The sequence below is a fragment of the Condylostylus longicornis genome, unplaced genomic scaffold, assembly GCF_029603195.1.
Source record: "Condylostylus longicornis isolate FDR11 unplaced genomic scaffold, ASM2960319v2 ptg000064l, whole genome shotgun sequence".
Taxonomy (NCBI): domain Eukaryota; kingdom Metazoa; phylum Arthropoda; class Insecta; order Diptera; family Dolichopodidae; genus Condylostylus; species Condylostylus longicornis.
Genome location: NW_026578032.1, coordinates 2213140 through 2240484, shown reverse-complemented (window position 1 = coordinate 2240484; position 27345 = coordinate 2213140). Strand labels below are relative to the sequence as shown.

The 27345-nt window shown below is 22.1% G+C and overlaps 1 protein-coding gene across 4 annotated transcripts in view; it reads right to left on the bottom strand.

The window, feature by feature from the left end:
- LOC129612286 (syndecan) overlaps positions 1-27345 on the bottom strand; it is a 151980-nt gene that overhangs the window by 53374 nt on the left and 71261 nt on the right. For all 4 annotated transcript variants that reach the window (XM_055525842.1, XM_055525843.1, XM_055525844.1 and 1 more), the window contains exon 2: positions 4632-4649. In XM_055525842.1, coding sequence (XP_055381817.1) covers positions 4632-4649 — 18 coding nt within the window. The remainder of the gene's footprint in view (positions 1-4631; positions 4650-27345) is intronic.

Here is a 27345-nt window from a genome sequence, read left to right as displayed (position 1 = left end):
TACAAAATCAAAAAAATCTAAAATGTTGACCTCACATCAAAATATTAATTTTATCATATAGTATTACTAATTACATACATGTACACATATATATAGTAAATTATCTACAATTTCCCAATAATATATAAAAAGATCATATAATTGAAAATTTTTTTCATCACTTACACACCATTTCCCAAAATTTCTTCACTCCCCTACAATTTTAATCCTGGCATAGAACGAAAATAAATTATATACTTCCTAACTCATCTCTATAGGGAAATATGAACCTTAAAAATCAAATTCCCTACATTATTAAATTTCATTACATACGAAAATATTATGTACTCGATATTATACATATATATTAGATTTTTCCTAACAAAATAAATAAATGTATGTTTGTATAAAAATTTCATTTTGAAAATATTTTCAACTTAAATTTCAGACGGCGTGTTAAAAACCAAAGAAGAAAAAAGCACAAAAAAAAAGTACAAAAATTCCTAAGGGATTAATTACCCTTACAAGATCAGTGACATAAATAAATGATTTTCTCTGCACTTATTTTTTTTTTTTTTTTTTTCAAATTGAAGAATCATATTTCATTTTTTTTTTCGTTACTTATTTGAACTTTCATACAAACAATGTATAAAATAAAAAGAAAGAGAAAAAATCAATTTTCAGCTTCATTTAAATTGAGTGAAAAGAAAAAAATTTTAAGTTTTTAGATTGCATTATTTTGGTGTTAAATTTCTTATTACTTATATATAAAAAAATATAACACTTTTGATATAATTTTACTTGCAGTGTAAAATATAGTTTGCATATAAGCTATTTTTGTATAGCTCATATTTTAATATAACAATAAAGATTACGTAAAAAATTGCATATGTAAATGTATAACACATTTAAATTTCCTTAACACTTATATATCTGTTACTGTGTTGCACATGTGAAATATTAAAAGTATAAAGAAATTTTTGAACAAATTAGTATGTCAATAAGTGCAAGTATATAAGAGTATTGATTAAAAAAAAATTTTATATAAATAAAAATTCCAATGTTATATGCATTTACTCATTTAGAATGAAAAAAGAATACAAAAAACATACTGTGTTCCTATTAAAAATTATAAAAGAATGTTAAAAATATTACCGTAATATTTATTGCTTACTCTTAATTAATGAGTACAGAGCATATGAGTATCCATCTGTAGTTTCAAATGAAAAATAATGTTAAAATTAAATTTGAGAGAAATTATTAGAAAGGTATTAAAAAGTGAGTAAATGGTGTTATGTTAAATTTCTATTTGTTTTATGATAATAATGTGAACTATTCCTTTTATGCTCTTCCATAGTTTTGAATATTATATAAGTTATGCCTTTTTACTATTAGGTCTAATTCTAATTTAAGAAAAGTTTATAATTTTATACTGATTCATTTTGTTATACTGAACCATATTTTATGTAAGCCCACCGTATTAATAATGCATTCAACTGATAAAACGGGTGATAGATGTATTTTTCATAGTAATAACTAAAAACTAAGAGAACTACTAATGAGTGTCCTAATCAATATTTTAAGCAAATCTCTTTTTACAAAAACAACTTAACTCCATTATTAATAAATTGAATAAAACTACATGAATTCGAACACATATTATTTTTATCGTAATTCTAAATAGAGTATAACAAATAATTAATAAACTTTATTTAACAAATAGTTTTCAAACATTTTTGTTGAAATTTAAAAAAAAAAAGGACAATAAAATAATTTAAGAAATGCATGCATAATTTCAACTCCTCATAATCTTTAAAAAAAAAATTGCCTCACGCGATTTTATTTTTGAAATATTTTCCTTACAAAAACATTTTACTCTCTCATATAATCTGTTATACTTCACACAAATCGCATTTAATTATACATAATGCATATTGCAATCCAAAAAGAAAAATAGTTTATTATTATACTGGCAGAAAAACACTTTAAAATTAAAATTTATATATTTAAGACAGACAGTTAAAAGACATTTATTGAAAAAATTACAAATTTATTGAAATTTCAGCAACAACAAGAACTAATAAGCATAATAAATTGAATGATAAAAGAAAGCAATATGCTTATATGTAAAAGATATACAAAACACTTATAAAGACAAAAAAAAATTAACAACAACGTCAATAACAAAGAAGTAAAGAGAAAACAAAGAGACTTGCACGGAAAAAAAATAAAAAATAAAAAATTAAACAAATAAAAAAAAATTTCTGTTTTTCCCTTTTTTTTTGTGATGATGATTGCAATTATTATTGCACATGGAAAATATTAAAAACAATGAAATGAAAAATGGAATTTAATAAAAATCCAAATGTAAAAACTTTCGATTATTTAAAATCGAATAAATTTTATGAAAAATCTCAAAATCACTACATTAAAGTGAAAAAAATTCAAAACAAAAAAATTGCTTAAGATAATGAAAATTTTTACTCATTTCTCTTTCATTTCTCATATAAAAATTTATTTTTCATTCATTTTAAAAGTATACAAAACTTTAAATTTAAAATAATTGTTTGCGATTTTAGATTTTAGATTGCAAATATTTTTAGATTATTTAGATTGACGTAAAGTAATTAAATCAAAGATTTGAAAAATATACGAAAAAAAAATTATTTTTTCTTAATAAAATTTAATGAATCCAAAAACCCCAATTCCTAAAAATAATTTATAAAATTTTGTTTTTTGCTTACATTACCATACTTTTGTTTATTTACTTTATCTGCTTATATATAATATTTAGTTTATAAAACGAGTAAGCACACTAAATTAGAACAAAAACAGAGCAAAATAAAGAATAAAGAATTAAAAAATAATTTCGTGTTTGTTTTGCTCAATTACCTACTCCAAAAAAAAATATAAAAAAATAAATTTTGATTATAACTTCTAGTAAAGTGGAAATATGTTCTTAAAAAAGAAAATTCAAAAAGAAAACCTCATTTTAAACAAATTTGTTGAAAAATTGAAAAGTAGAAACATACCAAATATACTTTTATATACCTAGGGTTAATATAAATTAAAAATGCATAACAACAATAGTGGCCTAAAGCAGATTCTTTTTAAATTGTTTAAAAAGAAATCAATTTTCTTTTGGTAAATAAATAAAAATGTTCATACAACATGTTTGAAATAATTTATTCAAATTATAAAAAAAAATTTTTAATTTTTTTGATCGATCTAAAAAATATTTGCAATTTTTTTCATTGATCATACATAATGTTTGAAATTCTTTATACCGATCACACAAAATGTATGAAATTCTTTATACCGATCATACAAAGTGTTTGATATCTTTCATATTGATCATACAAAATGTTTGAAATCTTTCATATCAATCATACAAAATGTTTGAAATTCTTTATACCGATCATGCAAAATGTTTGAAATTCTTTATACCGATCATGCAAAATGTTTGATATCATTCATATTGAACATACAATTATGTTTGAAACTCTTTATGCCAATCAGAGAGAATATTGTATACTTTCAATATTTATCATACAAGACGTATGTATGATGTATGTCTTAATCATACAAAATGTTTAATATTGTATGTTCGTACTTAACATTGTTTTTTGAAAGTAATAATGTAAAAAACATTAATTTCAGTAATTTAATAAAATAATAGCATTTTGATTGTAGAAATTCGAATTATAAAATTTTTGTTTAATATTTCAATTTTTATAAAATTTAATTCAAATTTCAATATACTACTTATTTATATTAAATTTTATTAAGGAAAATTAAAAACTTCCCTTTTTTGGAATTATGTAATCATCGTTCTCTGCTATATCCAAAACGAAAATAATTTAAATGCACCTCACATTCTATAGACTAATTAACAATTAAAGTACAAAATTGCAAACATATATTTTAATAAATTTATAATTGAGATTTAAAAAACAACCTGGTCATTATAATAATCTAAGTATAACCAGACCTAATATAAACATGATATAATAATAATTCTTTGATTATTATAAAAAAAAACCGTAAAGAGAAATTTCTTGTAATACTCATAAATCTTAATATTTTTTACACCCGTATATACTTTTATATTTTCTATACAAACACAATTTAAATGACAAATTAATTAAAATCATACCTCATCATAATGTATAATAATCAAAGGTAATGAAAATAATTTAAAAAATAATAAAGAAAAAAAAAAACAATTTTTCAAGTACTATACATCATATTACTTAAATCAGAGTGTAGAGGTCACGTGTTCAAATATCACTTAACTATTTATATAAGAAAATATTTTTATATAAGTATATATGTATATATACACACCCTATTCTTAACCCCAATTCAAATCTCTAATATAATCTTGATTCTTCATAAATCTCATAAAAAAATTTTCTTTTTACTTAAACCACTTTTCAAAAATTAAACAATAACAAAAATAATAAAAACAAAAAAAAAAAATATAAATGTCTTCTTTCTTAAAAGAAAATTTATGACTACAACAAATTACTACAATTTGTCAAAACAATAAAAATATTATGAAAAAAAAATAAAAATAAAAACTGTTATTTAACAAAGTAAAAAAAAAAAATATTTTCTTTAATAATTTTCTTTAATAAAATTCTACTTACACTTTCTGAATTAGCAATCTGAAATAAAGAAAAAAAAAATATATTAGAATTACTTTTATACTTAGATGAGCTTAAAAAATTATTTTCATCAATTTATATTTGAAAAAATTACATAATTAATAAGCAACAAGTGGAATTTTAATTTTTGAGAAACAAAGACAATTTAAACACTCTCAAATTATTTGATTTAACAGAATAACCACCACCTTCTCTTTTCCCCCTCTCACTCTAAGCCAATTATATATATATTTAATCTCTAAATGAAACTAACGAGTAAATTATTCATTTAATAATAAAAATTGAGAAATATATTAGGGAAAGAGAGTGAGAATGAATTTTATATCGTGTAAATTTTGGGACATTTTCTTTATACACGTGTTAAACTTTTTACTCTTCACAAATTTTTAATACAAAAATTTATTGAGTGTATCAAATATTTTAAAACAATTTTAAAAATTTATAAATTTAAATAGAAAAAAAATTTAAATTTTAATGAATATTGGTTTTTTTTTTGTTCCTAATTGTCTACTACAAAATTGTAATTATTATTTTTATATATAAAATTCCGATTACAAACTGTTGCTTTAATTATTTCAAAACAAATAAAAAGAGAAATTCAGAGAGAAAAAAAGGAAAAACATCAAAGTGAAAATAAAATGGCATAATTTTCAAAAAAAAAATATCTTTAAACACAAAGACAATAGAAAATTTGTTGAGAAAAGCATCAGGAATATATTAACAAGTACATACTCTTTTTTTTTTGGTGTACCCATGATTCTTGGCTATATGGTAATTTCTAAAATATTTCTATATAGTTCGCTTTTCCATTGTATTTATTTTATATACTTATAAAAATTATAATTTTAGTAACCGAAATGAAATTGAAAAAAATAAAATATTTTATTGCATAACTATAGGATACATTTTACTAATATGTACATCTCTTTGATTTTGATGTGGAAATTCAAGAGATTGACAGCGTAATTATCAATAATTAAATATTAATTAAACTTCAATAATTTACACACTGTACTGGTTTTCTTCCAAACTCTCCCATATATGTACATATGTACCCTTAAAAAAGAAATCTTCAAGTACACCATTATAGTCAATGGCCAAGCAGTCAATGTAAACAAAACAAATACTTAGTAATTATGTGAATTACAGTATATAAAGCAATGTAGAGAACATTTCGTCGGCAATTTCTTCATGCCTCTGTAGCTCAGTTGGTAGAGCGTCCGCCTAGAAAGCGGTAGGTCACTGGTTCGAGTCCAGTTCGAGGAGAAAAATTTTTTAATTAATTTTTCTGCCTTTAACTCGTTCCTTTGATTACGTCATCCATCTGTTCTGCAGTTGCATGAAGAAATTTCCATTAAGTTAAATTATTAAGTGTATGTAATAAGCACATTACTTATTAATTTCGCAACTATGATGTTGTATTAGTAAAATTCATAATATTATAGTTAATGGCCCTTAAGTAAGTTTTAAATCAATTAAATAAATTAAAAAAAGTTGCAACCTTAGCAATTACGAGTATTTCATAAAATTTAAATTTCAATTTGAACTACATATTTATAATAATTTTTTATTTATTATAATTATAACATTTTTTTATTACAGATTCTGATTTTATAATGCAAACAAGAACCACATCAGATACGAAAATTAACTAGAATTTAGTAGTGAAAATTGCAATAAAAAAATTGTTGTATTACTCAAATTCCGAATTGCAATTCATCAGAATACTTTCGACAAATTCAATAGAGATCTGGAGTTATTCGAGCTTTTCCAAAAATTAAAATACCATTCACAATTTAAGTAAATTTATAATACCCACACAATAATGTAATAATAATAATAATAATTGTTATATTATTATACATTCTCTTCTAATGAGATAATGACGATAATGAGAAAAAAAAATTATAATAAGATATTTTTGTTGTTTTCTTTTTTTTTTTGGTCCTGTTATTTTGTTATTGTTGCAAAAAAAAAACAATTTTTTTCACTATAATTACAATTGTATAAAATATTGAAAATGTTTTTCCCTTTTATATTTTATTCTTTCTATAATCCGTTAAGATCTTTCCTGTGCTTTTTGTTACAGGAAGAATAATAAACACAAGAAAAACAAAATAAGAAAAAAGTACTAATAAGAAGAGAAAAAAAAAACCACTCATTTTCCTTTAAATTATTCAAGAGAAAAAAAACAAATATATAATAAAGATAATATTTAAAGTGGAATAATTTCGAACAACTATAAGATATTTAAGAATAAAATGAATATTGTGATCTCGAAATATTCAACAGAATCAAAAAATTAATATATTGTTTGTCCATTGTTTAATTAATGCAGGAAAAATTTACTATACAGTTAGGTAAGTATTGTTGAATAAGAGGTTGTTATAGCTTATATTAAAACTTCATTACGTATTGAAGGTATTAAAAAATTTCTCATTAAGAGAAGTAATACTATACTGAGTATGCTATACCTCAATTTTCATTTGGATGGATCACTGTACAACACAAGTCGAATACAAGCACAATTTCTTTGCATACACTTCATATTACTCAAGTGAAAAATTAAGACCACAAATATTTTCTATATGCTTATTGTAATAATATATTCTCTTCAAATCTATAGAAATTTAATTTAACATGCATTGGCAATTGTTAAAAATTCTTAAAAATTTTATTTAATTTTATTAATTTTGAAAATGTTTTCTGATATTGAATAAAAATTTTATATGAAAAAAATTTTTAATCACAAAAATTAATTTTGTTTATAATACACTTCAATGCTAATTTAAATATTAAATAACTAATTATCTACATGTATATAATATATATGTATATCCGCAATAATATATGGAATGAGATAAAAGGATATTAAATACAAAAAAACTACTATGTATATATTTTTAAGCATATAGGTAAAGGTACACTATATAATATGATTGAACCAATTTACATGAATTAACAAAACAAAAACCAAATAAAAATAATAACAAATTAGAAAAAAAATAAAATAAAAAAAATTCCTTTATACCCTGTACATTTTAAGTATATATATAGTGTATACCCACATTTATACACAACATTATGTATATCCTATCACAACACAAGTCACCATGATATCATTTGTGTATATAATATAGTATATAAGAACTATAACAGCAATTGAGCAACAGAAGAGCAACAGCAGAGAGTATAGTGGCAGGAAATATTTATATGTACTTATAATAAGAAAAACGAAAAAAAAAAATCTTTTCTTATTTTATTTTTTTTTTTTTTTGTTTGTTATTGTTTCAATTATTCCACTTTACTTATATTTTGATACAACTACTCTAATGAGTGCAATTTAAACAAAAAAATTTTTATAATATATATATAAAATATATATGTATATGTACAAGAGTATAAAATAGATTATATAAAAAAATCTATGCACTTATATGTATAAAAATGAATGAAATGAATAAAAAATGAGAAAATAACTCTTAACTTCTACCTATATGTATATTATGTATGAAAACATTTGTTTTTATATTTGTATAATATTTCTTCATATAATTTAACAGGAAGATATTATAAAGGAAAAGATAACAAAAATAAAAGAAATGTCTGTTTTCATCATCATCATCATCTTCTTCTTCTTCTTCTTGTATTTGTTTTTTTTTTATCAACGGAAAATGCACGTATCTATATATAGATACTTTAAATTTCATATTAAATTCGTATCTATATAAAAGAAAATAAGAGTATATAATTACATTATATTCTTTTTATATTCGAATTACATATATTTTTAATGTTTTTATCGTATACGTGTACCTCTATATTTACGGGAAAATAATCACGTATAAATTACAAATAACATAGTGGTACTTCATTCATTTTATATTTTTACGCTCAATTTTTATGTGTTTACAAATGTATACAAATGTATATATTGTATGTATATAATAGATATATAAAATATTTAGGCATAAATCATAGGTACAATATGGTTAAGTACTTTTGAATTCTCTATATATCATTTATATAACATTTTATATGTTATACAGTTGATAACATTTTATAAAAGTAATAAAAAAAAATTTTGAAAAAAAAAAGATCATATTAGGAAAATTATTACTTAAAAAAAAAAAAAATTCCTATTTTCTTACGACGTAAGCAATTTCAGGAAAAAATCTATGTAACGAGATAAAAAAAAAATTATATGAAATTTTTGCTTTTTTACTTTTTTTCTTTTTAATTATTTTTAATAAAATTTTTTTTTGCAAATAAAAAGTACGAACGTATACGCAGGATAACCACTTTAACATTTTTGAGTAATTTATGGAAAATTTTTATATTTACTAATTTTATTTTGAATTGCGAAATTCGAAATTTCATGTGTATAACAGGTTAAAATTTAGGAGGCATTAAGTAAATATTTTATTAGTTCCAATAATAATGGGGGCTCCTGTGTTATTTTTTTTTCTAGTTGCCATGATTGACCAAATAAAAAACTACTTTTAAATAAAAATTTATTAAAATCAATTATTCAATTTAGGATTAAAAATTCAATTTGAAATCAAAATTTAACATTAATATTATTGAAAATTATAGAATTTAAATATTGCCCGAATTATCACATAACATATGGATTTAGCAAACTATTTGGGGCAATAATTTTATATGTGAAAAACTTCTTCGACCCATAGTTGATTAGTTAAGAATATTGTGATTTGAATAGCCAAAACGTAAAATTATTAAAATTCCATAAGATTTTCCAATTAATATGAAGTTTCCTATAACAAATGAGTTGAAATCGTTTTTTTTTTTTTTTGGACCGGATCCCGATTTCAAATCTCGCAATATAATTCCAAAATTTTTTAAAAAAAAACATTCTTGATTATGCAAAGGATTTATTTAATTCAAAGCATGTTTTGGAAAGTGGTATACAAAATTTTGGGCTCTAACGTCTTCAATTTGATCTAAAATAATTAAGGTTTTAATTAAGAAAAATAATAAATAAACATATTTTAATAACATCTTCTATATTGCTTTCATGTCTCTTACCTGATGCGTTCTTAAAGCACTCACATTTGTATATTGAATATTATTTTAAGAAATTTAACAAAATAAATTTTTTTTTTTTCAAATAATTTTAGTTCCTCGTACATAACTAAATCATCAAGACCTAATGTTTCTACATGAAACCCTAAATTAATTTATAAACATTTTTCGATAACTAAATGCCAAAAACTAAATAGTGACTCATATACTATCAGCAACATTTAATTTATATCCTAAAATTTAAAATATTATACATGTAGATACATTATGCATAATAAAATAGTCAAAAATTATTAAATGTAAAATTAATATCTGCACAACAATATTCATCGGTAATACAACAAGTACATATATTAAGATTCTTCTTTAACCACCAAATATTACATATATTATAAGAGATTCATACATATGTATGTAAAATACATAAAAATAACACTATCAACATTTAAATTTATTGAAAATATTTTATTACATAAATGTATTTTAGTTTTTTCTTCTATAAAATTTGAGATATTTCACCCCCCTTCCAACCACATTTTATATTATTAAAAATAACCTTTTAACTTCATTATCTACTTTTGTAATTTATTTAATTATTTATTTAATAAAAAAAACATTATTCAATGAACTGATTTCATTTACTATGTATATATATGTAAGTACTTGCAAATACTACTGCATTCTGCATTATCTTGTTTTTCAAAATAATAATACCATACATACATGTATAATAATATGAATATATATAGGTGTTCATTATTAATAATGTAAAATATATTATATAAACATACCTAATACTATTTTAGCTGTTAACGGAAATTTATAGAGAGAGAGAGCACTGGGATTATTTATTAAATTATAAACGAGATTTGAATGCTATGTTCATATGTATATATAAACATCTAACACATTTGTATATATTTACTATTCCCAATATTATTATTATTTTGTGAATTGAGAATATATGACTGCTAATGTTAATATTTGTATGTATGTATAAATATATACTCATATAAAATTTAAACATCCTTATGATATGATAACTTTATATTTTAATCTAAAAATCTATTTTGTAAATTCATATAAAAATTTTCTTCAATACACATTGGCAAACATATATTGTATACTTTGTATATACCATTTTTGTTTCTGTTATACATATATATATATGAGAAATAGAATATTTATTATTATGCAATTTTAATTTATAGAATTTAACCTTGTATTCATAAATTTATATAAAATATTAATAATTTTTAACAATATTATTTTATTACTTTGACAATTTAATTTCGCATATAAGTATATACCGATAGACTCATTAAATATATTTATTACCAATATATGTATATATGAATTTTACAAAATTGAGTGCAAACACAAGTATGTATAAATATAATTTAGTGATAATTAAGTAAATAAAATTAATATTAAATAATTGCACTCAATATTAATTTAAAATTCAAAAATTAAATTCTTATATTTTTGCCATTTTCTTAAATTTTTAATTAAGAATTCTATGAGAATTATACAAAAAATATTTAAGAAATTTTTTATTGCATATTATAAAGAAGTTATGCATGCTTTCCATTAAAAAAAAAATCATATTTAATTGTATATTTAATTGCATATATGCGTGTGCGAGTGAGTGTATAGTTTAACAATAATTTATTTTCCTATTGTAATGAGGCCAAAAAAAAAAATTCATAAAAAAAAGTGGAGCGCATTTTAGAATATTTTAGAAAATTTCGATTAAATGAACAATATAATAGATTTCGTTTTTTTATTTTCTCCATTCTCAATTTACTTGTAGGAATGAAAATTTCCTTACGTTTTGTAAGTTCTCAATGTGCAACGCACTTATACACAATCCATCCGCAATATTATAAAATGGTGTTAATTGTAAAATTTTTTTTATATTGAAAATAAGACGGATTGTGATTTCAAATTTTCTTTAAAAGAACATTTTTGCTAAGGAATTAGAAATAATTAAATTAGCCCTTAAAAATCAGTAATTTTGAATTCTCATAATTATTTGAAAATTTTTATACGGTAATGGAAGATGAAGATGTTAAATGGAAAGTTATTTCAATATTACTTAATCAATATCGGTCTGAGCACCAGTTTTCTTGAACACAATACACAAAAGCACTGAAATTAAAATTCAACTGATAAGCAAAATTTGCTATGTTATATAGACCGTATACGTTTTACAATATTGGGAACATTACCTTTACAATATTTATTTCAGACTCATAGATTCGAAATTCTCAATTCTTAAAATTCAATTATTACTTTAACTATATATACAGAAAATCCAGTTCTGTAATATTGGTAGAACAAATATCAATGTTATTCTAATATAAACACAGTCCTGGAATATACTACAGTTTTCTGTTCGTTTAAAACTAAAAAATCATTAGTAAATTTTAATTTCTTTAAGAATTCGAATTCTAATAACCATACAATATGAACAATAATATCTATTATTCCTACAATGTATATTTATGTAAGTGTGTATAACATTGAAAATTCTTATAAATATAAAATAAAAAATACTTTATTTCTATTTTTTTATAATAGAAAATTCTTAAAAATACAAACGACAAGGTTAAAAGTTTTGACATACATAATAATGTACATATTTTTTGCTATATAATTTTCATTGAAATACAAAAAAAAATTTTTTTTTTCATATTTCACTCAAATTATTTTTGTTTCCTCATTCAAAATGAAAAAATATAAAAAAAAATTGAAAACTAACAGAGACATACTAAAAAAATTCATAAGATTTTCTTCAAAACTATATAATTTTCGCAAAAAAAAATCTAGATTTAAATAAATTGCAATCATGTTTAACTAAAATGAAACGATATCTATACACGTATACATAAAATAATTTTAAATAAAATATGAAATTCTATTTAATATTCAAGAGCAAACATATACTTAGATTTAAGTGAATATTGCGCTTAACTAATACGATATTTTTTATATATTTTCTGTTATATTTAAATAAGATGAAATACATATTAAGTATTATAAAAATATTTTTTAAGTTATACTTATTTTACCTAAGTATATATTATATGTACATATAAGGTCAAATGCATATAAGAATCAGGTAGATTTAAATTAATAGATTTTGAAAAGAGTCTTTAAAATTTATATATGCTCAGCTCAAGTATAATATTTTCAACTTTTTTACTATACCTAAAAGTTTTTAAAAATTTCGATTTTCTTTCATTTAGAATAGTGTGATTAGTATATACCGATCTACCTTAAATACTAGTAATTAATTATTTTAATCAAAAGTATTAATATCAATCAAAAATCTTAAAAATCTATTCCTTAGGGAAAATCAAGTTTCTTTTCTCAAAAAATCGAGAATGCGGAAGCGATTGTTTAGAAAATCCTGTCTGTGCAAATTATTTCTATTCTATTCTAAAAGAGCAACAATGTAGTTATTTAAGTAGTGTACAAAGGTAAATATAACAGTTTATTTAACAAGAAACACAAGATTTAGAATACCTTTAATCATCTTTAAAGGTTTTTTCTTATACCACCTCCATCTTCATATAGGCTAAACCTTCATAAAATGCATAAATCGATTAAAATTATTACGATTATTTTTGTACATTAAGTATATTAATTTCATATTTGTATAACATAAAGAAATTAATTGTTATATATCAAATATACACATATATAATATTTAAATAATTAAAATAAGAAGTGTATATAAGAAGTATATATATCTATATAAGCAAGTATTCGCCTTTAATTATAAAATATTAAATAATATAATTAATAAAATTATTTTATAAACATTTTATAGACATAGAATCTCTTCATTTTCAAAAGACATAACACTTAATATAATATAGTATATAGAAATATTCGATTTATAGTATATAGAAAATATTAATTATGTTATACTAGAAATTCTACTCAACAAACATTAAATTGTACTTTTGAATTTTGATCTAAAAATCATTTTCTAATTAAATTCATATAATTTTAAATATAAATTTAAAAACATATTGAATGATAACATAAATTTCAAAATACCTACATACATACACATATAAATATAAATAAATTATCAATATTCATGTTTTATTCAAATTATGTGCGTATGTGTGTATAGGCAGTTAACGAATTCATGTACATATAATATTTAACATTAAACATAAGAATCAAATTATAAAATTATCAAATTATAAATTAAATATTAAAATTGTTGTGATTAATCTTACTCATATATGAAATTCAATTAGACAGCCTTGCACCTATATTTTTCAAGCATGAAGCATAAAGCTATATGAGTAATATAATTTTTGTTTCGATATTATTTTTCTTATTTAGAGTTTTGGTTTTCCTTTCTTTGTGATAAGATAACATTGATACATTGGAAAATTTACATTATTTTTATATTTTTTGTATTTGCCATAACAATTTAATAATAATACCAATACAATATTAGCAAATATGTATATATGTATATATGTATACATTTATAGACAAATATTTAGAAATGGCCTATCAACTGAATCTATACTGTTCTATAGCAAAATAAAAAAATGAACAAAATAAACAAGAAAATTTTACAATTCAAAAATTAAATAAACAAAATTTTGTACATATGGGAGAGTGGTTTCCAATTTATTTGTACAAAAAAAAAATTCATTTTTTTTTTGGACCATCATGTGTACATTAAAATACATGCATGTATATATATACATATATATTGTTATATTTCTAGGATATGCATTAACGGATGCATAATAGCAAAAATATATAAAATGTGTATAACAGAATATTATTTAAAAATATTGGATATACAACAAGAATAAATAATAATTATTAGTTTATTTAAAAACAAAAAAATAATAATATTCTTTACAAAATAAAATATTGAATTTTATTCAAATATATTATTATTATTTTCATATATATCATATATATATATATATATTGCAATATTATATTTCTAATAGTAAATTAAATATAAATATACAGCAGAAAAATAATAACAATTGTATTTTAATTAAGTGAAATTTTTACATATATATTTTGTAGATTATCCTATGATAATCCTTTAATTATTATACTAATAACTAAGTATTATACGTGTATCTAATATAAAATTCAATAGAAAAAAATTTTTATAATAAATGTATACAAAAATTATATTAAATACAAACAAAATGTGATTACATTGTACATTAGGTGTAAATTTTGCAATTAAAATGAATTTTGTGGTAATAAATGACACGGATACCCTACAATTATGCAGAAAACACAATAACAAACTTGAACAAACCCAAGATTTATTTATAACAGTGTAAGTTAAAGTCTACTTGTATTCGATAGCATACCCAAACTAACATTACTGTGCGTGAAAGAGGAGATTTTATTTATTATTTATTTTCGGTTTCTATACCAGAACAAATAGCAAAAATCTTACACGAAAACCTTAAAATGAATTGAACTTTGACCAAAAGCAAAGCCTAAATATTTTATTATGGAAACCTTACTTACTTCAAGAACTAATTTCATGACTTACTGTATTATTTGTTTGTATAGGAAACAAAATATGACCTTTATACTTTCAATCCAACTAATAAAATTATTTTTTATTTTGTAGAACATTCAAAATATGCTTTAAGAACATAAGTCACATACACTATTATAAAATATAAAATTTCTTAAAAAAATTTGGCATTTATTTTCAAAGGTAAGTAAGCAATTTTCTGTCATTGTTATTTGTTGACTTTTTTTTCATGTTTCAGAAATTTCATTCTATAAGCGATCTAGTTTTTATGTTTGGTGTCGTCCCTAATTTAATGTGATGCATAACACAATTTTGTGCTCGAAATATTAAAAATAAAAAAAAATTGTGACCTTATGAAAATATATACCAAAGGTCTATGTAAGATGAATAAAAGAATAAGATGCTTATTTATTAATGCAACAAAAAACTGAGCCAAAAATCCAAGAACCTGAAAAAATTCAGAAATTTTTGGTTTATACATTTTAGAAATTAATATTTTATAAAAGAATATTTGATAAAAATTTAATTAATTTTTTCTATCTATATTATTAAATTTTAAAAAGTAAATCAATATTTTCCAGGAAACATACCAAAATTTTATTGAAACCAAGAATGGACACATTTTATAGTATCGGAAATTTTTCGTCTAAATAAGTCGTCTAATTAAATAAATCGAATCGAGAACAAATTAAATACGCCCTTCTATGTGACATGTAGGCGTATATAAAATAATAAATTTTAATTTATAAATATTTTTAAAACCTCTTGAGATCTATTAAAAAATATTCAAAACAGTTACAATTCATTTAACTTCGTGCATCATTAAACTGCTTAATAATTTTTATTACTATAATTTATAAAAATTTAAAATGCAAAATTTTTAAGAAAATTCCACAGTTTTTATGATAAAGGCATGCTTTTTTTTCTCACAATTTGTGTTTGCATGGCTTATTTTATAAAAATACACAACTCTTATACTTGCAATAAAAATTCCGTTCTCTTCTTCATTTTATATTTTTTTTTTATGAGATTTATTAAAATGACCAATTTGATTTCATTTTTAAATCGCAATAATTTAAGTGTTTTGATTGCACAACAATAATGAATTTTATAAAACAAAAAAAAATTTTAATTTTTCCCAATCTTTATAAATAAAATTATGCAAGTACACTTAGAAAAAAACTAATTTCTTCCAAAAAAAAAAATATACTTTAAAATATTGTTATATAAATTGTAGATTTCCTTTATTATTAAAAATTATAAATTTTACAAAAAAATTTTAAATTTTAAAGAATATTTTTGAGTACTCGCTTAAAATAATTAATTGTAGTTTTGTAATATGCATAAATACTTTGTGTTCTTTTTTTTAATAGTAAGATGGTTGGTTGTTTCAATTTCAATTACGCCCACTTATTTCAATATTTTAATAAATTTTTGTCTCTTGTTTTCTTTTTGTTTTGTTTGTCAAATTTGATTTTGAATATATCAAAAAATGAGTGAACAGAGTGTTTCGTCGATTTGTAAAATATTAAAAGAATTGCAATTTTTATTTATATTCACAGAATTTCTTAAACTTAGAAAATACGAGTATCAGATTGATTAATCAACAGTCAACTTATCATGAATGAAAAAATTGACAACCAACAAATTAATAAATGTGTGAATATGAACGTATTTCGATGACCATAACAAAAATCGTCGTTTTTAAAAATATAATCTCACTTATCTGGGCATAAATTAGACGAATATGTACCTTAAATATATTGTTAGTACAATAGTATATCAATTTGAGTATTTTACGATTAAATGGCTGTATTAAAATTTAATTTGAAAATTATTTGCGCCTTAATGTATGTAATTTTTAATACTTAATAAAAGGTTAATAATGAATACTAAAATTTTTTATACCTATCCCATTTTTCAATACAAAAGGCCTTATTTTACGAAAATTCATTGATTTCGTCCTCAAATTAAATAAAACCCGACATATAATATCAATATTCAGAAGATCATAACTCATATCATTAAAAATGTAGGGTGACCTCTTGCACACATGTGCATATATGATTAATAATAATAATATATTCACATACATCCATATATTAGCTGATGTTAAATATGAAAAGCTTTCAATATTTTATAAAATGAAAAATTTATGTTTACTTACACAAAATTTATATTGAAAAAAAAAGAAAGAGATAGAATTGCATTCTTAATTAATTGCTTTAAACCATAAAACTCTTAAGTCAATCAATTAAATTTTTGTGGTTTTTTTCTTGTACGTTTTTCTCCACATTTTTTTTTTTCTCATTATTATTGCTTTAATTTTTCGAGAAAAAGAGTCAATGATCCACTATTAATCAACAGATACATCCATTTTAATCTACATATATATATGTGTGTGTGTATTATATATAAAATTTATGTATACGTATGACATAATCTCAAACAAAATGATTTACTTATATAGATCAGATTCACATCATAATAAAAGAATATTATTGAATGGAATTTCAAAATCTTAAAATGGAATGTTAAAATTGAAAAAATTGAATTTTAATTAAAAACAAATGTGTGTGTGTACGTGCACAAATAATAATATTATATTAAATAAAATTATAAAACAGAAAAAAATATTGAATGAGTAATTATTTACAATTCAAATTGAAATAAAAAATTCTCCATTTTTTAACTTTTTTTTTTTAATGTTTTTTTTCTGTATGTGGTCTGGTTGTGTATTGACTTAATATTATTTGTGTGAATTGTAATTACATTTTAATATATTATGTAGATATTTTCAACTTATATGTATATATAATATATATATTTTGATTTTATAATTTTAGCACTAAATTTCGTTCTATAACAAATTAATATAGAACAAAACATGTTGCTCTATAATGCATACTATTATGTAGTAATAAATTTATAATACAATGAAAGACAAAGCTGGCAAATGAAGTCTTATGCGTTACTCTTCTTGTGGAGCAAGAGCATTTATTACCATTACAAAACCAATATATAAAATGTATATCTGAACACTCTTCATTTGAATAAAACCTTTTCATTTTGCACTATTTTAATCGAGTTGCCGTGAGAAATGATTTAGTAGACTAAACGAGGCCGCATTCGTATATTTGCAACTTGCGCTCAAATAAAAATCAAACTCAAGTATTTAATTGCATTTTTTCTTTAGAACAGTAATTATTTTGCAGAATTTGTATCGAAAAAATTTTTTTACATAAATTATCACTTTGCTTGCAAACGGCACGCGTGCCATGGAAGTTATATAGCAAAGTTGTAAAGCACTATATAGCGAATAAAAAATTATTTATCGAAAAAAAGACAGCTTTTTCTAGATAATTAACGTGTTTTAAAAAAGTTTCAGTTTTCCAATTCAAAATCTTGTGTTTGAACAGCTATTACTTAAATATGGTGAATATGATAAGCCTGACACTAATTATCACCACACTGTTATGTAGTTCTATTTAGTAATTGACAAAAAAAAAATCCGAAAAAAATTTCGATATAGCTTCAACAACTTCAAAGCTATAATGAATATTTATTGAATAGAATTTTTTCAATTCGATTTTAATATTCCAAAACTACCTTTAAACGTGCGAGTTCCGTCCAAGCATACGATTTTTTCCTAAAAAACTAATCACTGTTGACAAACTTTTTAAAAGCATTTTCTAACTAAACTAGAAGAGGCAGAGTGTTTCTCATGATCACCAGGAACTCACAAAATTCGCAAATGTATATGATAGTGGGCTGTAGCAAAAATATTTTTGGATATATTGAAAAAATTCTTTTGCAAAACTTTAAACGCGTTTTCCAACTAAACTGGAAGAGAAAGAGCGATTTTAAATGTATTTCGCGATCACCAGGAACTCACAAATTATTTTGTCTCTTATTAGAAAATTTATTCACAGTCTTATTAGAATTTTATTTACATGATTGAAATTTAAAGATTTTTTCCAATTAAGATTTGTTTTTCTAAAAAAATTAATTAATAAATCAATAAATTGAGATCATCAATATCGTTCAATATAAAATTCAAACCAAAAATATTTCATCAATTAACATTTATTATTAATACTGTGTATATAAATAAATAAAATAATTAAAATTTATTTAAAAAATTCTAAATAATTGTAAGTATTATTTTATAACGATTTTAATATTAAAACGTGTCAAGACTATTAACAATCTAATTAAAAATACAATACCTTAGTAAAATTGAATTTCAACGACAGCTTAAAAATTACATACTTAACTACTTATTTAATTTCTAAAATTAATTATTTTGCATAAATTGTCTTTCTCCCTAACAACAATCGCAATAAAAATTTTATTTGTTATACGATTTTCTTTGCTTCTTTTTATAATTTTTATTTTTTGCAATTTAAATCAATTTAAAGTATATAAAATCATTTCATATATTAATTTTATTTAATTTTTACATATAAATACATGTTTCAGTTTGTTTGTGTATGTGTTCCCATATTCAATCGTTAAAAGAATTATTGCAAATTTTTACTTTTTATGTGTATATAAAAATGTATATATATATGTACATAAAAATCACTGTTCATATATACATTCACATAAATAAATGCACGTTATTCATTAACACTCTTACCCATAAATTTTAAGAAAATTTTCATCAATTAAATACAGTAATTTAATAGCGAATTCAAATATGAATAACGCGGCGCAAATCGCTTACTTTTTCATTTTAAATTTTATTTATAAAAAAACAAAAATTTGATGTGATCAGCACATAACCGATCGTAATGTTTATTGTCTAGTTTAGCGACAATATTACAAAAGATTATGAAAATGAATTTTAAACACTTCTCTTAACATATCTAAAAAAATGTGAATTTGGCTCTTGATAGAGTTTTGTTTTGTGCCATTCGAATTCCCTGAAAAGTACGCCAGTTAGTTTCGACAACAACCACAATTCAAATATTAAATTTCGAGAAATTTCTATGGAGCTAGAATTGTCCATTATATCTTTTTATATGCACAAAAATGTAATGTCAGCCCGAAAAAAAGTCCAGTTCCCGAGGTCTGATATATCTCAAAAGTTGACCAATCGTAGCCAAATTAAACACGCACATAAAATTTCATTCGAATCGGTTCAACTAAAAATAAGACACACGCGTACAAACGTAGATCGGCAGAGAGACAGACCAATATACCGAAATACCGACAGACCGACATCACTCTAAAAACGATTAACTTACGCTTCACTAACATGGAAAAATGTGTTCCCACCGAAAACTCGACATCCGAATTTTGATGCGATCACATAACCTCACTAATTGTATGCAATTCAGTTGATAAAAATAGCTATAAAAGATTTTATGTTTTCATATTAATTTACTGTATTATTATGTACTTTTTTTATGTATATAGAATACAAGTTGTGTATTATAAAAGGGTAATCTAGTAAGTGTTAAAAGAATTTAATAAAATTTAATGTAGTAAGAGAAATCAACTATTGTTTTCTAATTTTGGTAAGGTTCCAAAACAAAAGCAAATTCGATGTTTCCAAAAATGTTTTGCAAAATTTAATAATAAATTTTTACATTCATATTGTACTCTCATGTAAATAACCTTCATTTATTATATTTGTTTTTAGGAATAAATTTGCAAAAATACACTTTCAAAGGTCACTAAAGGTTATTGCTGAAATTCCTAATTTGAAATTTCAAGAGTAATATGCCTAACTATGTTATTGAATGAAATTATTAGTCACTGCAGTTGAATACTATAAAATTGGCGTTCACTTAAGAGCCATTTGTGAAACAAAATTCTTCAAAAGTTTAAATCAGTCCACTGAATTATGGTTTAGTCTAACCTTTTACAGGAGCATACCTTTTCCGAAATATTATAAACGCATAATTACAAAATACAGGCTACATTTTTAATTTAAGAATCATAAACAAGAAATTAGGTTTTAATAATACTTTCATTAGGGAAGTGTTTAGTACGAAAACAGCTCAAATAGCTCCAATAAATTTCATTTTCGAGTAAAAAACAGCAAATTATACATTTTAAAATTCAATACAATTTTTCTAAATTAAATGTGAACACAAATCTCAAACATGTTAATTATGAAATTACCCTTTTATATAAAATGAAGGGCAAAAAAAATCATAAAAAAAGATATGAAAATATTTAAAAGGTTTTAAACACACAATTCAATTTTAAGTATAAAATTTTATGCGTTTCGAGCAAACAACAAAAAAAAAGAACAAACACTCGTTTGATATGTCATAAAATTAGATATCAAAATGAAAGGGCGTTGAAATAAATTTAAAAAAATACAACTATAAGGTAGAATAAAACGAATACACAAGAAATTATACATAATTTCAACTTATTTGAATGTATAAGGAACTGCTTCAATTATGTATAATCGATGTTCAATTTGAATTCGAACGTGTTCGATCGATTCAACATTTTCGTAGAATTTCAAATTAACTTCATTTTAAAATTTGCACTTCTTCAATTTATTTGAATTTTTATAATTAAATTTTTATATCATGTTTGATATCAAAACGAACATGTTCGATCCATTTAAAAATTTTTCAACAACATTAACTTTCATCACACTTTTATTGAACTTACACCCAAAATTAATACTAAAATTAAACAGTAATGATTATAAAATTATACCTCTTATTCATATACACAACATTGTAATATGTTCTCATACAAATCGTTAATGCTCATTAATACGCCTTGCTATTTTACAAAACAAATAAATTAAATTATATTTAATTTATATTCGTATATATAGCAAAGGATAGGATATATATATTGTGTCTGAGATCCTACTCAAAAAACATTAAAATTCGAATATTTTATAAATAAATCAGAATACATTTTATTATTCATTTACTTATCATACCATCTGTATGATCAAATTTAACAATGAAAAAATTATTTTGTATTTAATATGCTTAATTATTAAAATGTCACTCTCATTTATTCATTCTACGTGAACATATCAATAACCTTCGCAAATATTTTTTGACTTCCAATTCAATTTATATAGATTTAAGAAATTTTTAAAGAAAATTAAAGAATTAAATACAAAAAATAATTTAAATAATAATACCATTCATTCATTCAAAACAATTAAAATGTTGTATGAAAAGAGAATCAAGCAAAATCATTTGAATTTAAAAGTGACTGAGTAGTGCAAACACAAAAAACCACATATATGCATATGTACTTTACAAAACCGGATAAAAAATTTTTTTTTGTTTTGCTTTTCATAATTTAAATAATTTTCTAAATAAGGTCGCACCAATTTTTTTTTTTTCATACTGTATAACATAAATGTCTATAAATATGTAGGTACACTAGAGCATAATGAACATTTTGATTTTTTTTTAAATTACTTTACTTTACTTCACCTTGCTTTACCTTATGACTAAAGAACACTCACATATTAAATGTAAAGTGAATGAACGGACGTACTGTACTGCAGACCTTATATACAAACTCATGTTACAGTAGATTCATATATAGCATTCATCAACCAAATAGTAATAAAAAAGAAAAAAATCTTTTAAGGGTTACATACTGTACGGATACCAAAATTAAAAATAAAAGAATACAAAATGGAAGATATTCAGAAAATTTTAATGACAACGTGCAAATTTAGACCAAAATCGAATTAATTACTTTTTGTTTCATTTTCCTTTATAATTATTTTTATTATTATTTTTTTTTTGTTCGGTTTTTGCATTTATTAATATATTGTTCTTAGACATTTCATAAAATAAAATTTGAAAATGACAATAAAATGAACAAATAATAAAAACAGTAAAAATAATCGTGTAGAATTTCAATTAAATTTTTTTTTGTCTATCTTTATAATGAAAGTATCGTACTTATGTAGTAAAAAATACGACAAACAAGGTATACACACCGTAGATATATCGACATACCTAAGTATATGCATGTTTTATTTTTTCCAAATTATTCAAATATTCAGTACACAAGAACTAGTTTAAAAGAAGAATGAAATTATTAACAAAATAAAGATCATCCTATAAGCATATAAACATGTGCATACACTAAATAGTGCCTGTAAGGGTGGTTTTTAATTTGTTTTATAAAGGGCCAAAACAAAGCGAGCCATTATTTGTAGCTAATGTTTGATTACTTGAGAATCTTAGGAGGAAGTAAAATTTTCTAATATTCACAAAACTAATTTTAGAACTAAAAAAATTCTATAAAAATTTCGGAAACTAAAAATTAAAATTTAACAATATCTTCAAATTGGTCATTTACATGTCAATTTATAAAGAACTAGCAATTAATTCGGCATTAATAAACCGGTGTTCAATTTAATATAAACAGCCTTCAATTTACAATAATCAATTAATTTACCAGCGATCAATGTGTCAGCCATCAATTTTCCACTCCGTCAATTTGCTGGCAATAAAATTTAGCAGTCACGATCAACATACCGACCATCAAATTTTCGACGATTAATTTATCGCAGTAATCAAACAATTGCAGTCTCGCCTTTATTTTAAGTAATCGGAAAACATATTGCGTTCGTTACTAATAAGAACTGACAAATTAGCCATAATTTTTTCACCAATACTGGAAAACATTAAGCGATCTTATCATTCATTTTAGCATTTTAAAATTAAATATAAAATGGAAATCTCCATAAAAGGCACCTATATCAAATTGAATTTAAACAAGATTATCTTAGCCTGACCTAGGGTATGCACATATAAAAAAAAATATATGGAAAAAAAAATAATGTAAAAAAATTAAATTCTATGGAGACCCATTTCTTAAACACCCTTCCTTCCCTTCCCTCATTCTCTTCAATGTATCTTAATCTCTTAATGTATATATATACACAAATATGTACAATTACAATACAACAAATTATTATCTATGTCACATCATAAAATCATCAATAATTTTATAACATTATCATCAACATCAATTCAGTAATCATCATTACCATATAATCAACATCATTATCTTCTCAACAATTTACATTAAGTATACAAGAATAAAAAAAAAAAATGCAAAAAAAAAATTCTATATAACAATTAAATTTAAATTACAAAAACAAAATGAACGTAAAAAATTTATCAGAATTTTTTAGAAGAACCCTCTCCAATCTCCTCCTTTAGTAGCACAAAAAGAAAAAATCAACAAATTCTAACCATATTAGACTTCAATTTATATATAAGCATATAAGGTAAGTGTCCCTATTACTGACATACTTCGCAACAAATTCAACTTTGGAGTGAGATATTTTATATGCGGGACACAATAAATGATCGTGTTTCCGATTTTTTGAATAATTTGGATAATTGAGAATAATGTTTTTTATAAAATTATTTAATCAAAATATTTTTTAATTCATAATTTTTCGATTATAGATGAAAAGAAAAAATGTTCCTAATATTGACATAACCGCAAATGTTTGTGTCTATTACTGACAGTTTGTGTTCCTAATACTGACAATGTAATTTCATATGCTGTAATCTATATTCTATATATGAATAATGGTTAAAATGGTTAAAATGAATTATATTAAATAAAAATGGAATAATAATTTAGATTTCTACGGATATTTCATCTTATTTCAAAAAAAATTAAAAATAAATAAAAATATAATTCAAACAAAAATAAAAAACATATTTTTTATTAAATTAAAGGTAAAAATATGTGAAATTCAGCGGATTTGAATTTATTATTACTGTAGAATGTACTTTTGCTAGTAGTCTTAATATGCAACAATGAATAAATAAAAATTTTTAAAAGATATTTATGAAAATCTAATTCGAAATTACATAATGTTTTATAAAGTATTATAAGTAATATTTGCTACAGATGTATTCTTATAAATAATACCTAAAATATGATGTACCATATCACACGAAATTATAAGAAATCAGATCAATATATTCTAAAGCTGTTATAAGCCTATTCTAAAGCTGCTTTTTGCTTTAACAAAGACTATTTATGTATTAAGTACGTAACGAAAGCAACCCATTCTCAATTTTTAGAACAACATTTTGGGTTATTAAAAAGGACTACTTTTCTTATTTAAAGAGAACCATTTCCGTTGTGATAACTGTTATGACGTTAACGTTTACAATAATTTTAAAGCATTTTTTAGAAAGCGAATTGTACTGTTTTATTGACAGTATTGTATACAATATTGATACACAATTTATAAGACGAATATCACTATTAAAAAGGTAAAAAGGTCATAGTCAGATATAGGTTTTCACAAATGTAATCGATTTTCATTTGACTGAAATAGTTTAAACAATTTTAAAGTATAAAGAAATTATTTTAATTAATTAAAATTAATATCAAAATTAAAACTTTATACTGACATAATTTTGTACATAATATTGACCCTCTTTAGATCGTATTACTGACACCAGTTTTTAAAGGTAAAATACTCCGAACCTGTAGTAAATTCTTAGTGTCAGAATTCGGACATTAGAAAGAAAATTCAAATTCGATTTTAATTAAATAAATACGAAAATAAAAATTTAAATATTTTAAAAATGACGTAATTTATAAAAATACGGATTTTTGACGTATTACTGACACATATGTCAGTAATAGAAGCATGGTCGAATTTTAGATGTTTCTAATACTGACAGAAATTATTTGTTAAAATTCTTATTTATTTAATGTTTTTACTCCGAATTACTTATAAAATAAGATAAAAAATAATCAAAATATTTAATTTAATATAAATACATATATTTTTAACCCTCAAATAAGTCAAAAAGCAATAAAAACAAAATCGGAAAAATTAAGCAAAAAGTATAAGAAATTCTCCAATTCAACCCACCATTGCTATGTCTATGGAAACAAAACTGATTTATGTTCAATATTTTGGAGTTATTTCAAAACTAAATAAAAGGAAGTATTGCGATAATTTGAATTAATCTAGAAATAAAAATATATATATATGTTGTATAGAGAAAATCTCTTAATAATTATAAAAAACCTCATATATGTCAGTATTACCGCCACTGTCAGTATTAGCTACACTTACCTTATGTATAAGAGAGAATAAAAAATTAGAATAGTAAAAAATTTTATAAAGAAAAAATAAGAAAAAAATTAAAACATTTAGTAAACTATGAACAATTTAGCATTATTTAATTAAGTATTTAAATAGATTTTCAAATTTCAAAAACAAAAATAAAAGAAAACGAACATAATAACAACAAAATGAGAAATTATACAGAAACACATATTAAAAATGGAGACAACATGAAAATTGGGTAATAAAGTTAACCCTTTAAATTGGGAACAATTAAAAAATACAGAAAAAGGCACACAACAGTATTGAGAGAATAGCAAAAAGTAGCATAACAATAACAGCAATAACAACAACAAGAATAAAAATTAAAAAAAAAAAATACAAATGAAGAGAAAAAAAAAAGAGAGCAATTTAATGTTTTATTATTTTTTTTAACTTAGTTAAAAATATGTGAATGTGCATACACACCATGTATATATGTTCCCCATATATATACACTTGTACGTATACGTGAAGTATTTACGAATGTTAATATAGAAATGTACGTGTATACTTTATTATATTTAAAAGTTTGCAACTAAAAGTAGGTATACAGGGTAGTTATACTCATATGCACATATCTATATACTTCTATACATACAAATCTATATAGAGAAACAAAAAATTAAGTGTTACTTTTTTACAGTTTTAAAATATATACACGAGTATAGGTTAGAGTTTTAGGTTCCAGTTAGATAGTTAGATATGTATAGTAGGTAGTTACTAGGTACTTTATAACATAATATAATAATGCTCCGCTCAAATACAGTAGTAAACATTTCCCTAGTTTGTTGTTGGTCGTTGTTATTTTTTTCATTTATTCTATTCATTTTGTTATTATTTTTCTTGTTGTTAACAAACTTTTGAGACTATAAATTTTCAACCTAGATAAATTCATATGAAAATTGAAATACAAAAAAAAAAATAAATGATTTATTTTTTTTTTTTTTTATTTTTTAACTTTTGTTATCCTTTATGTC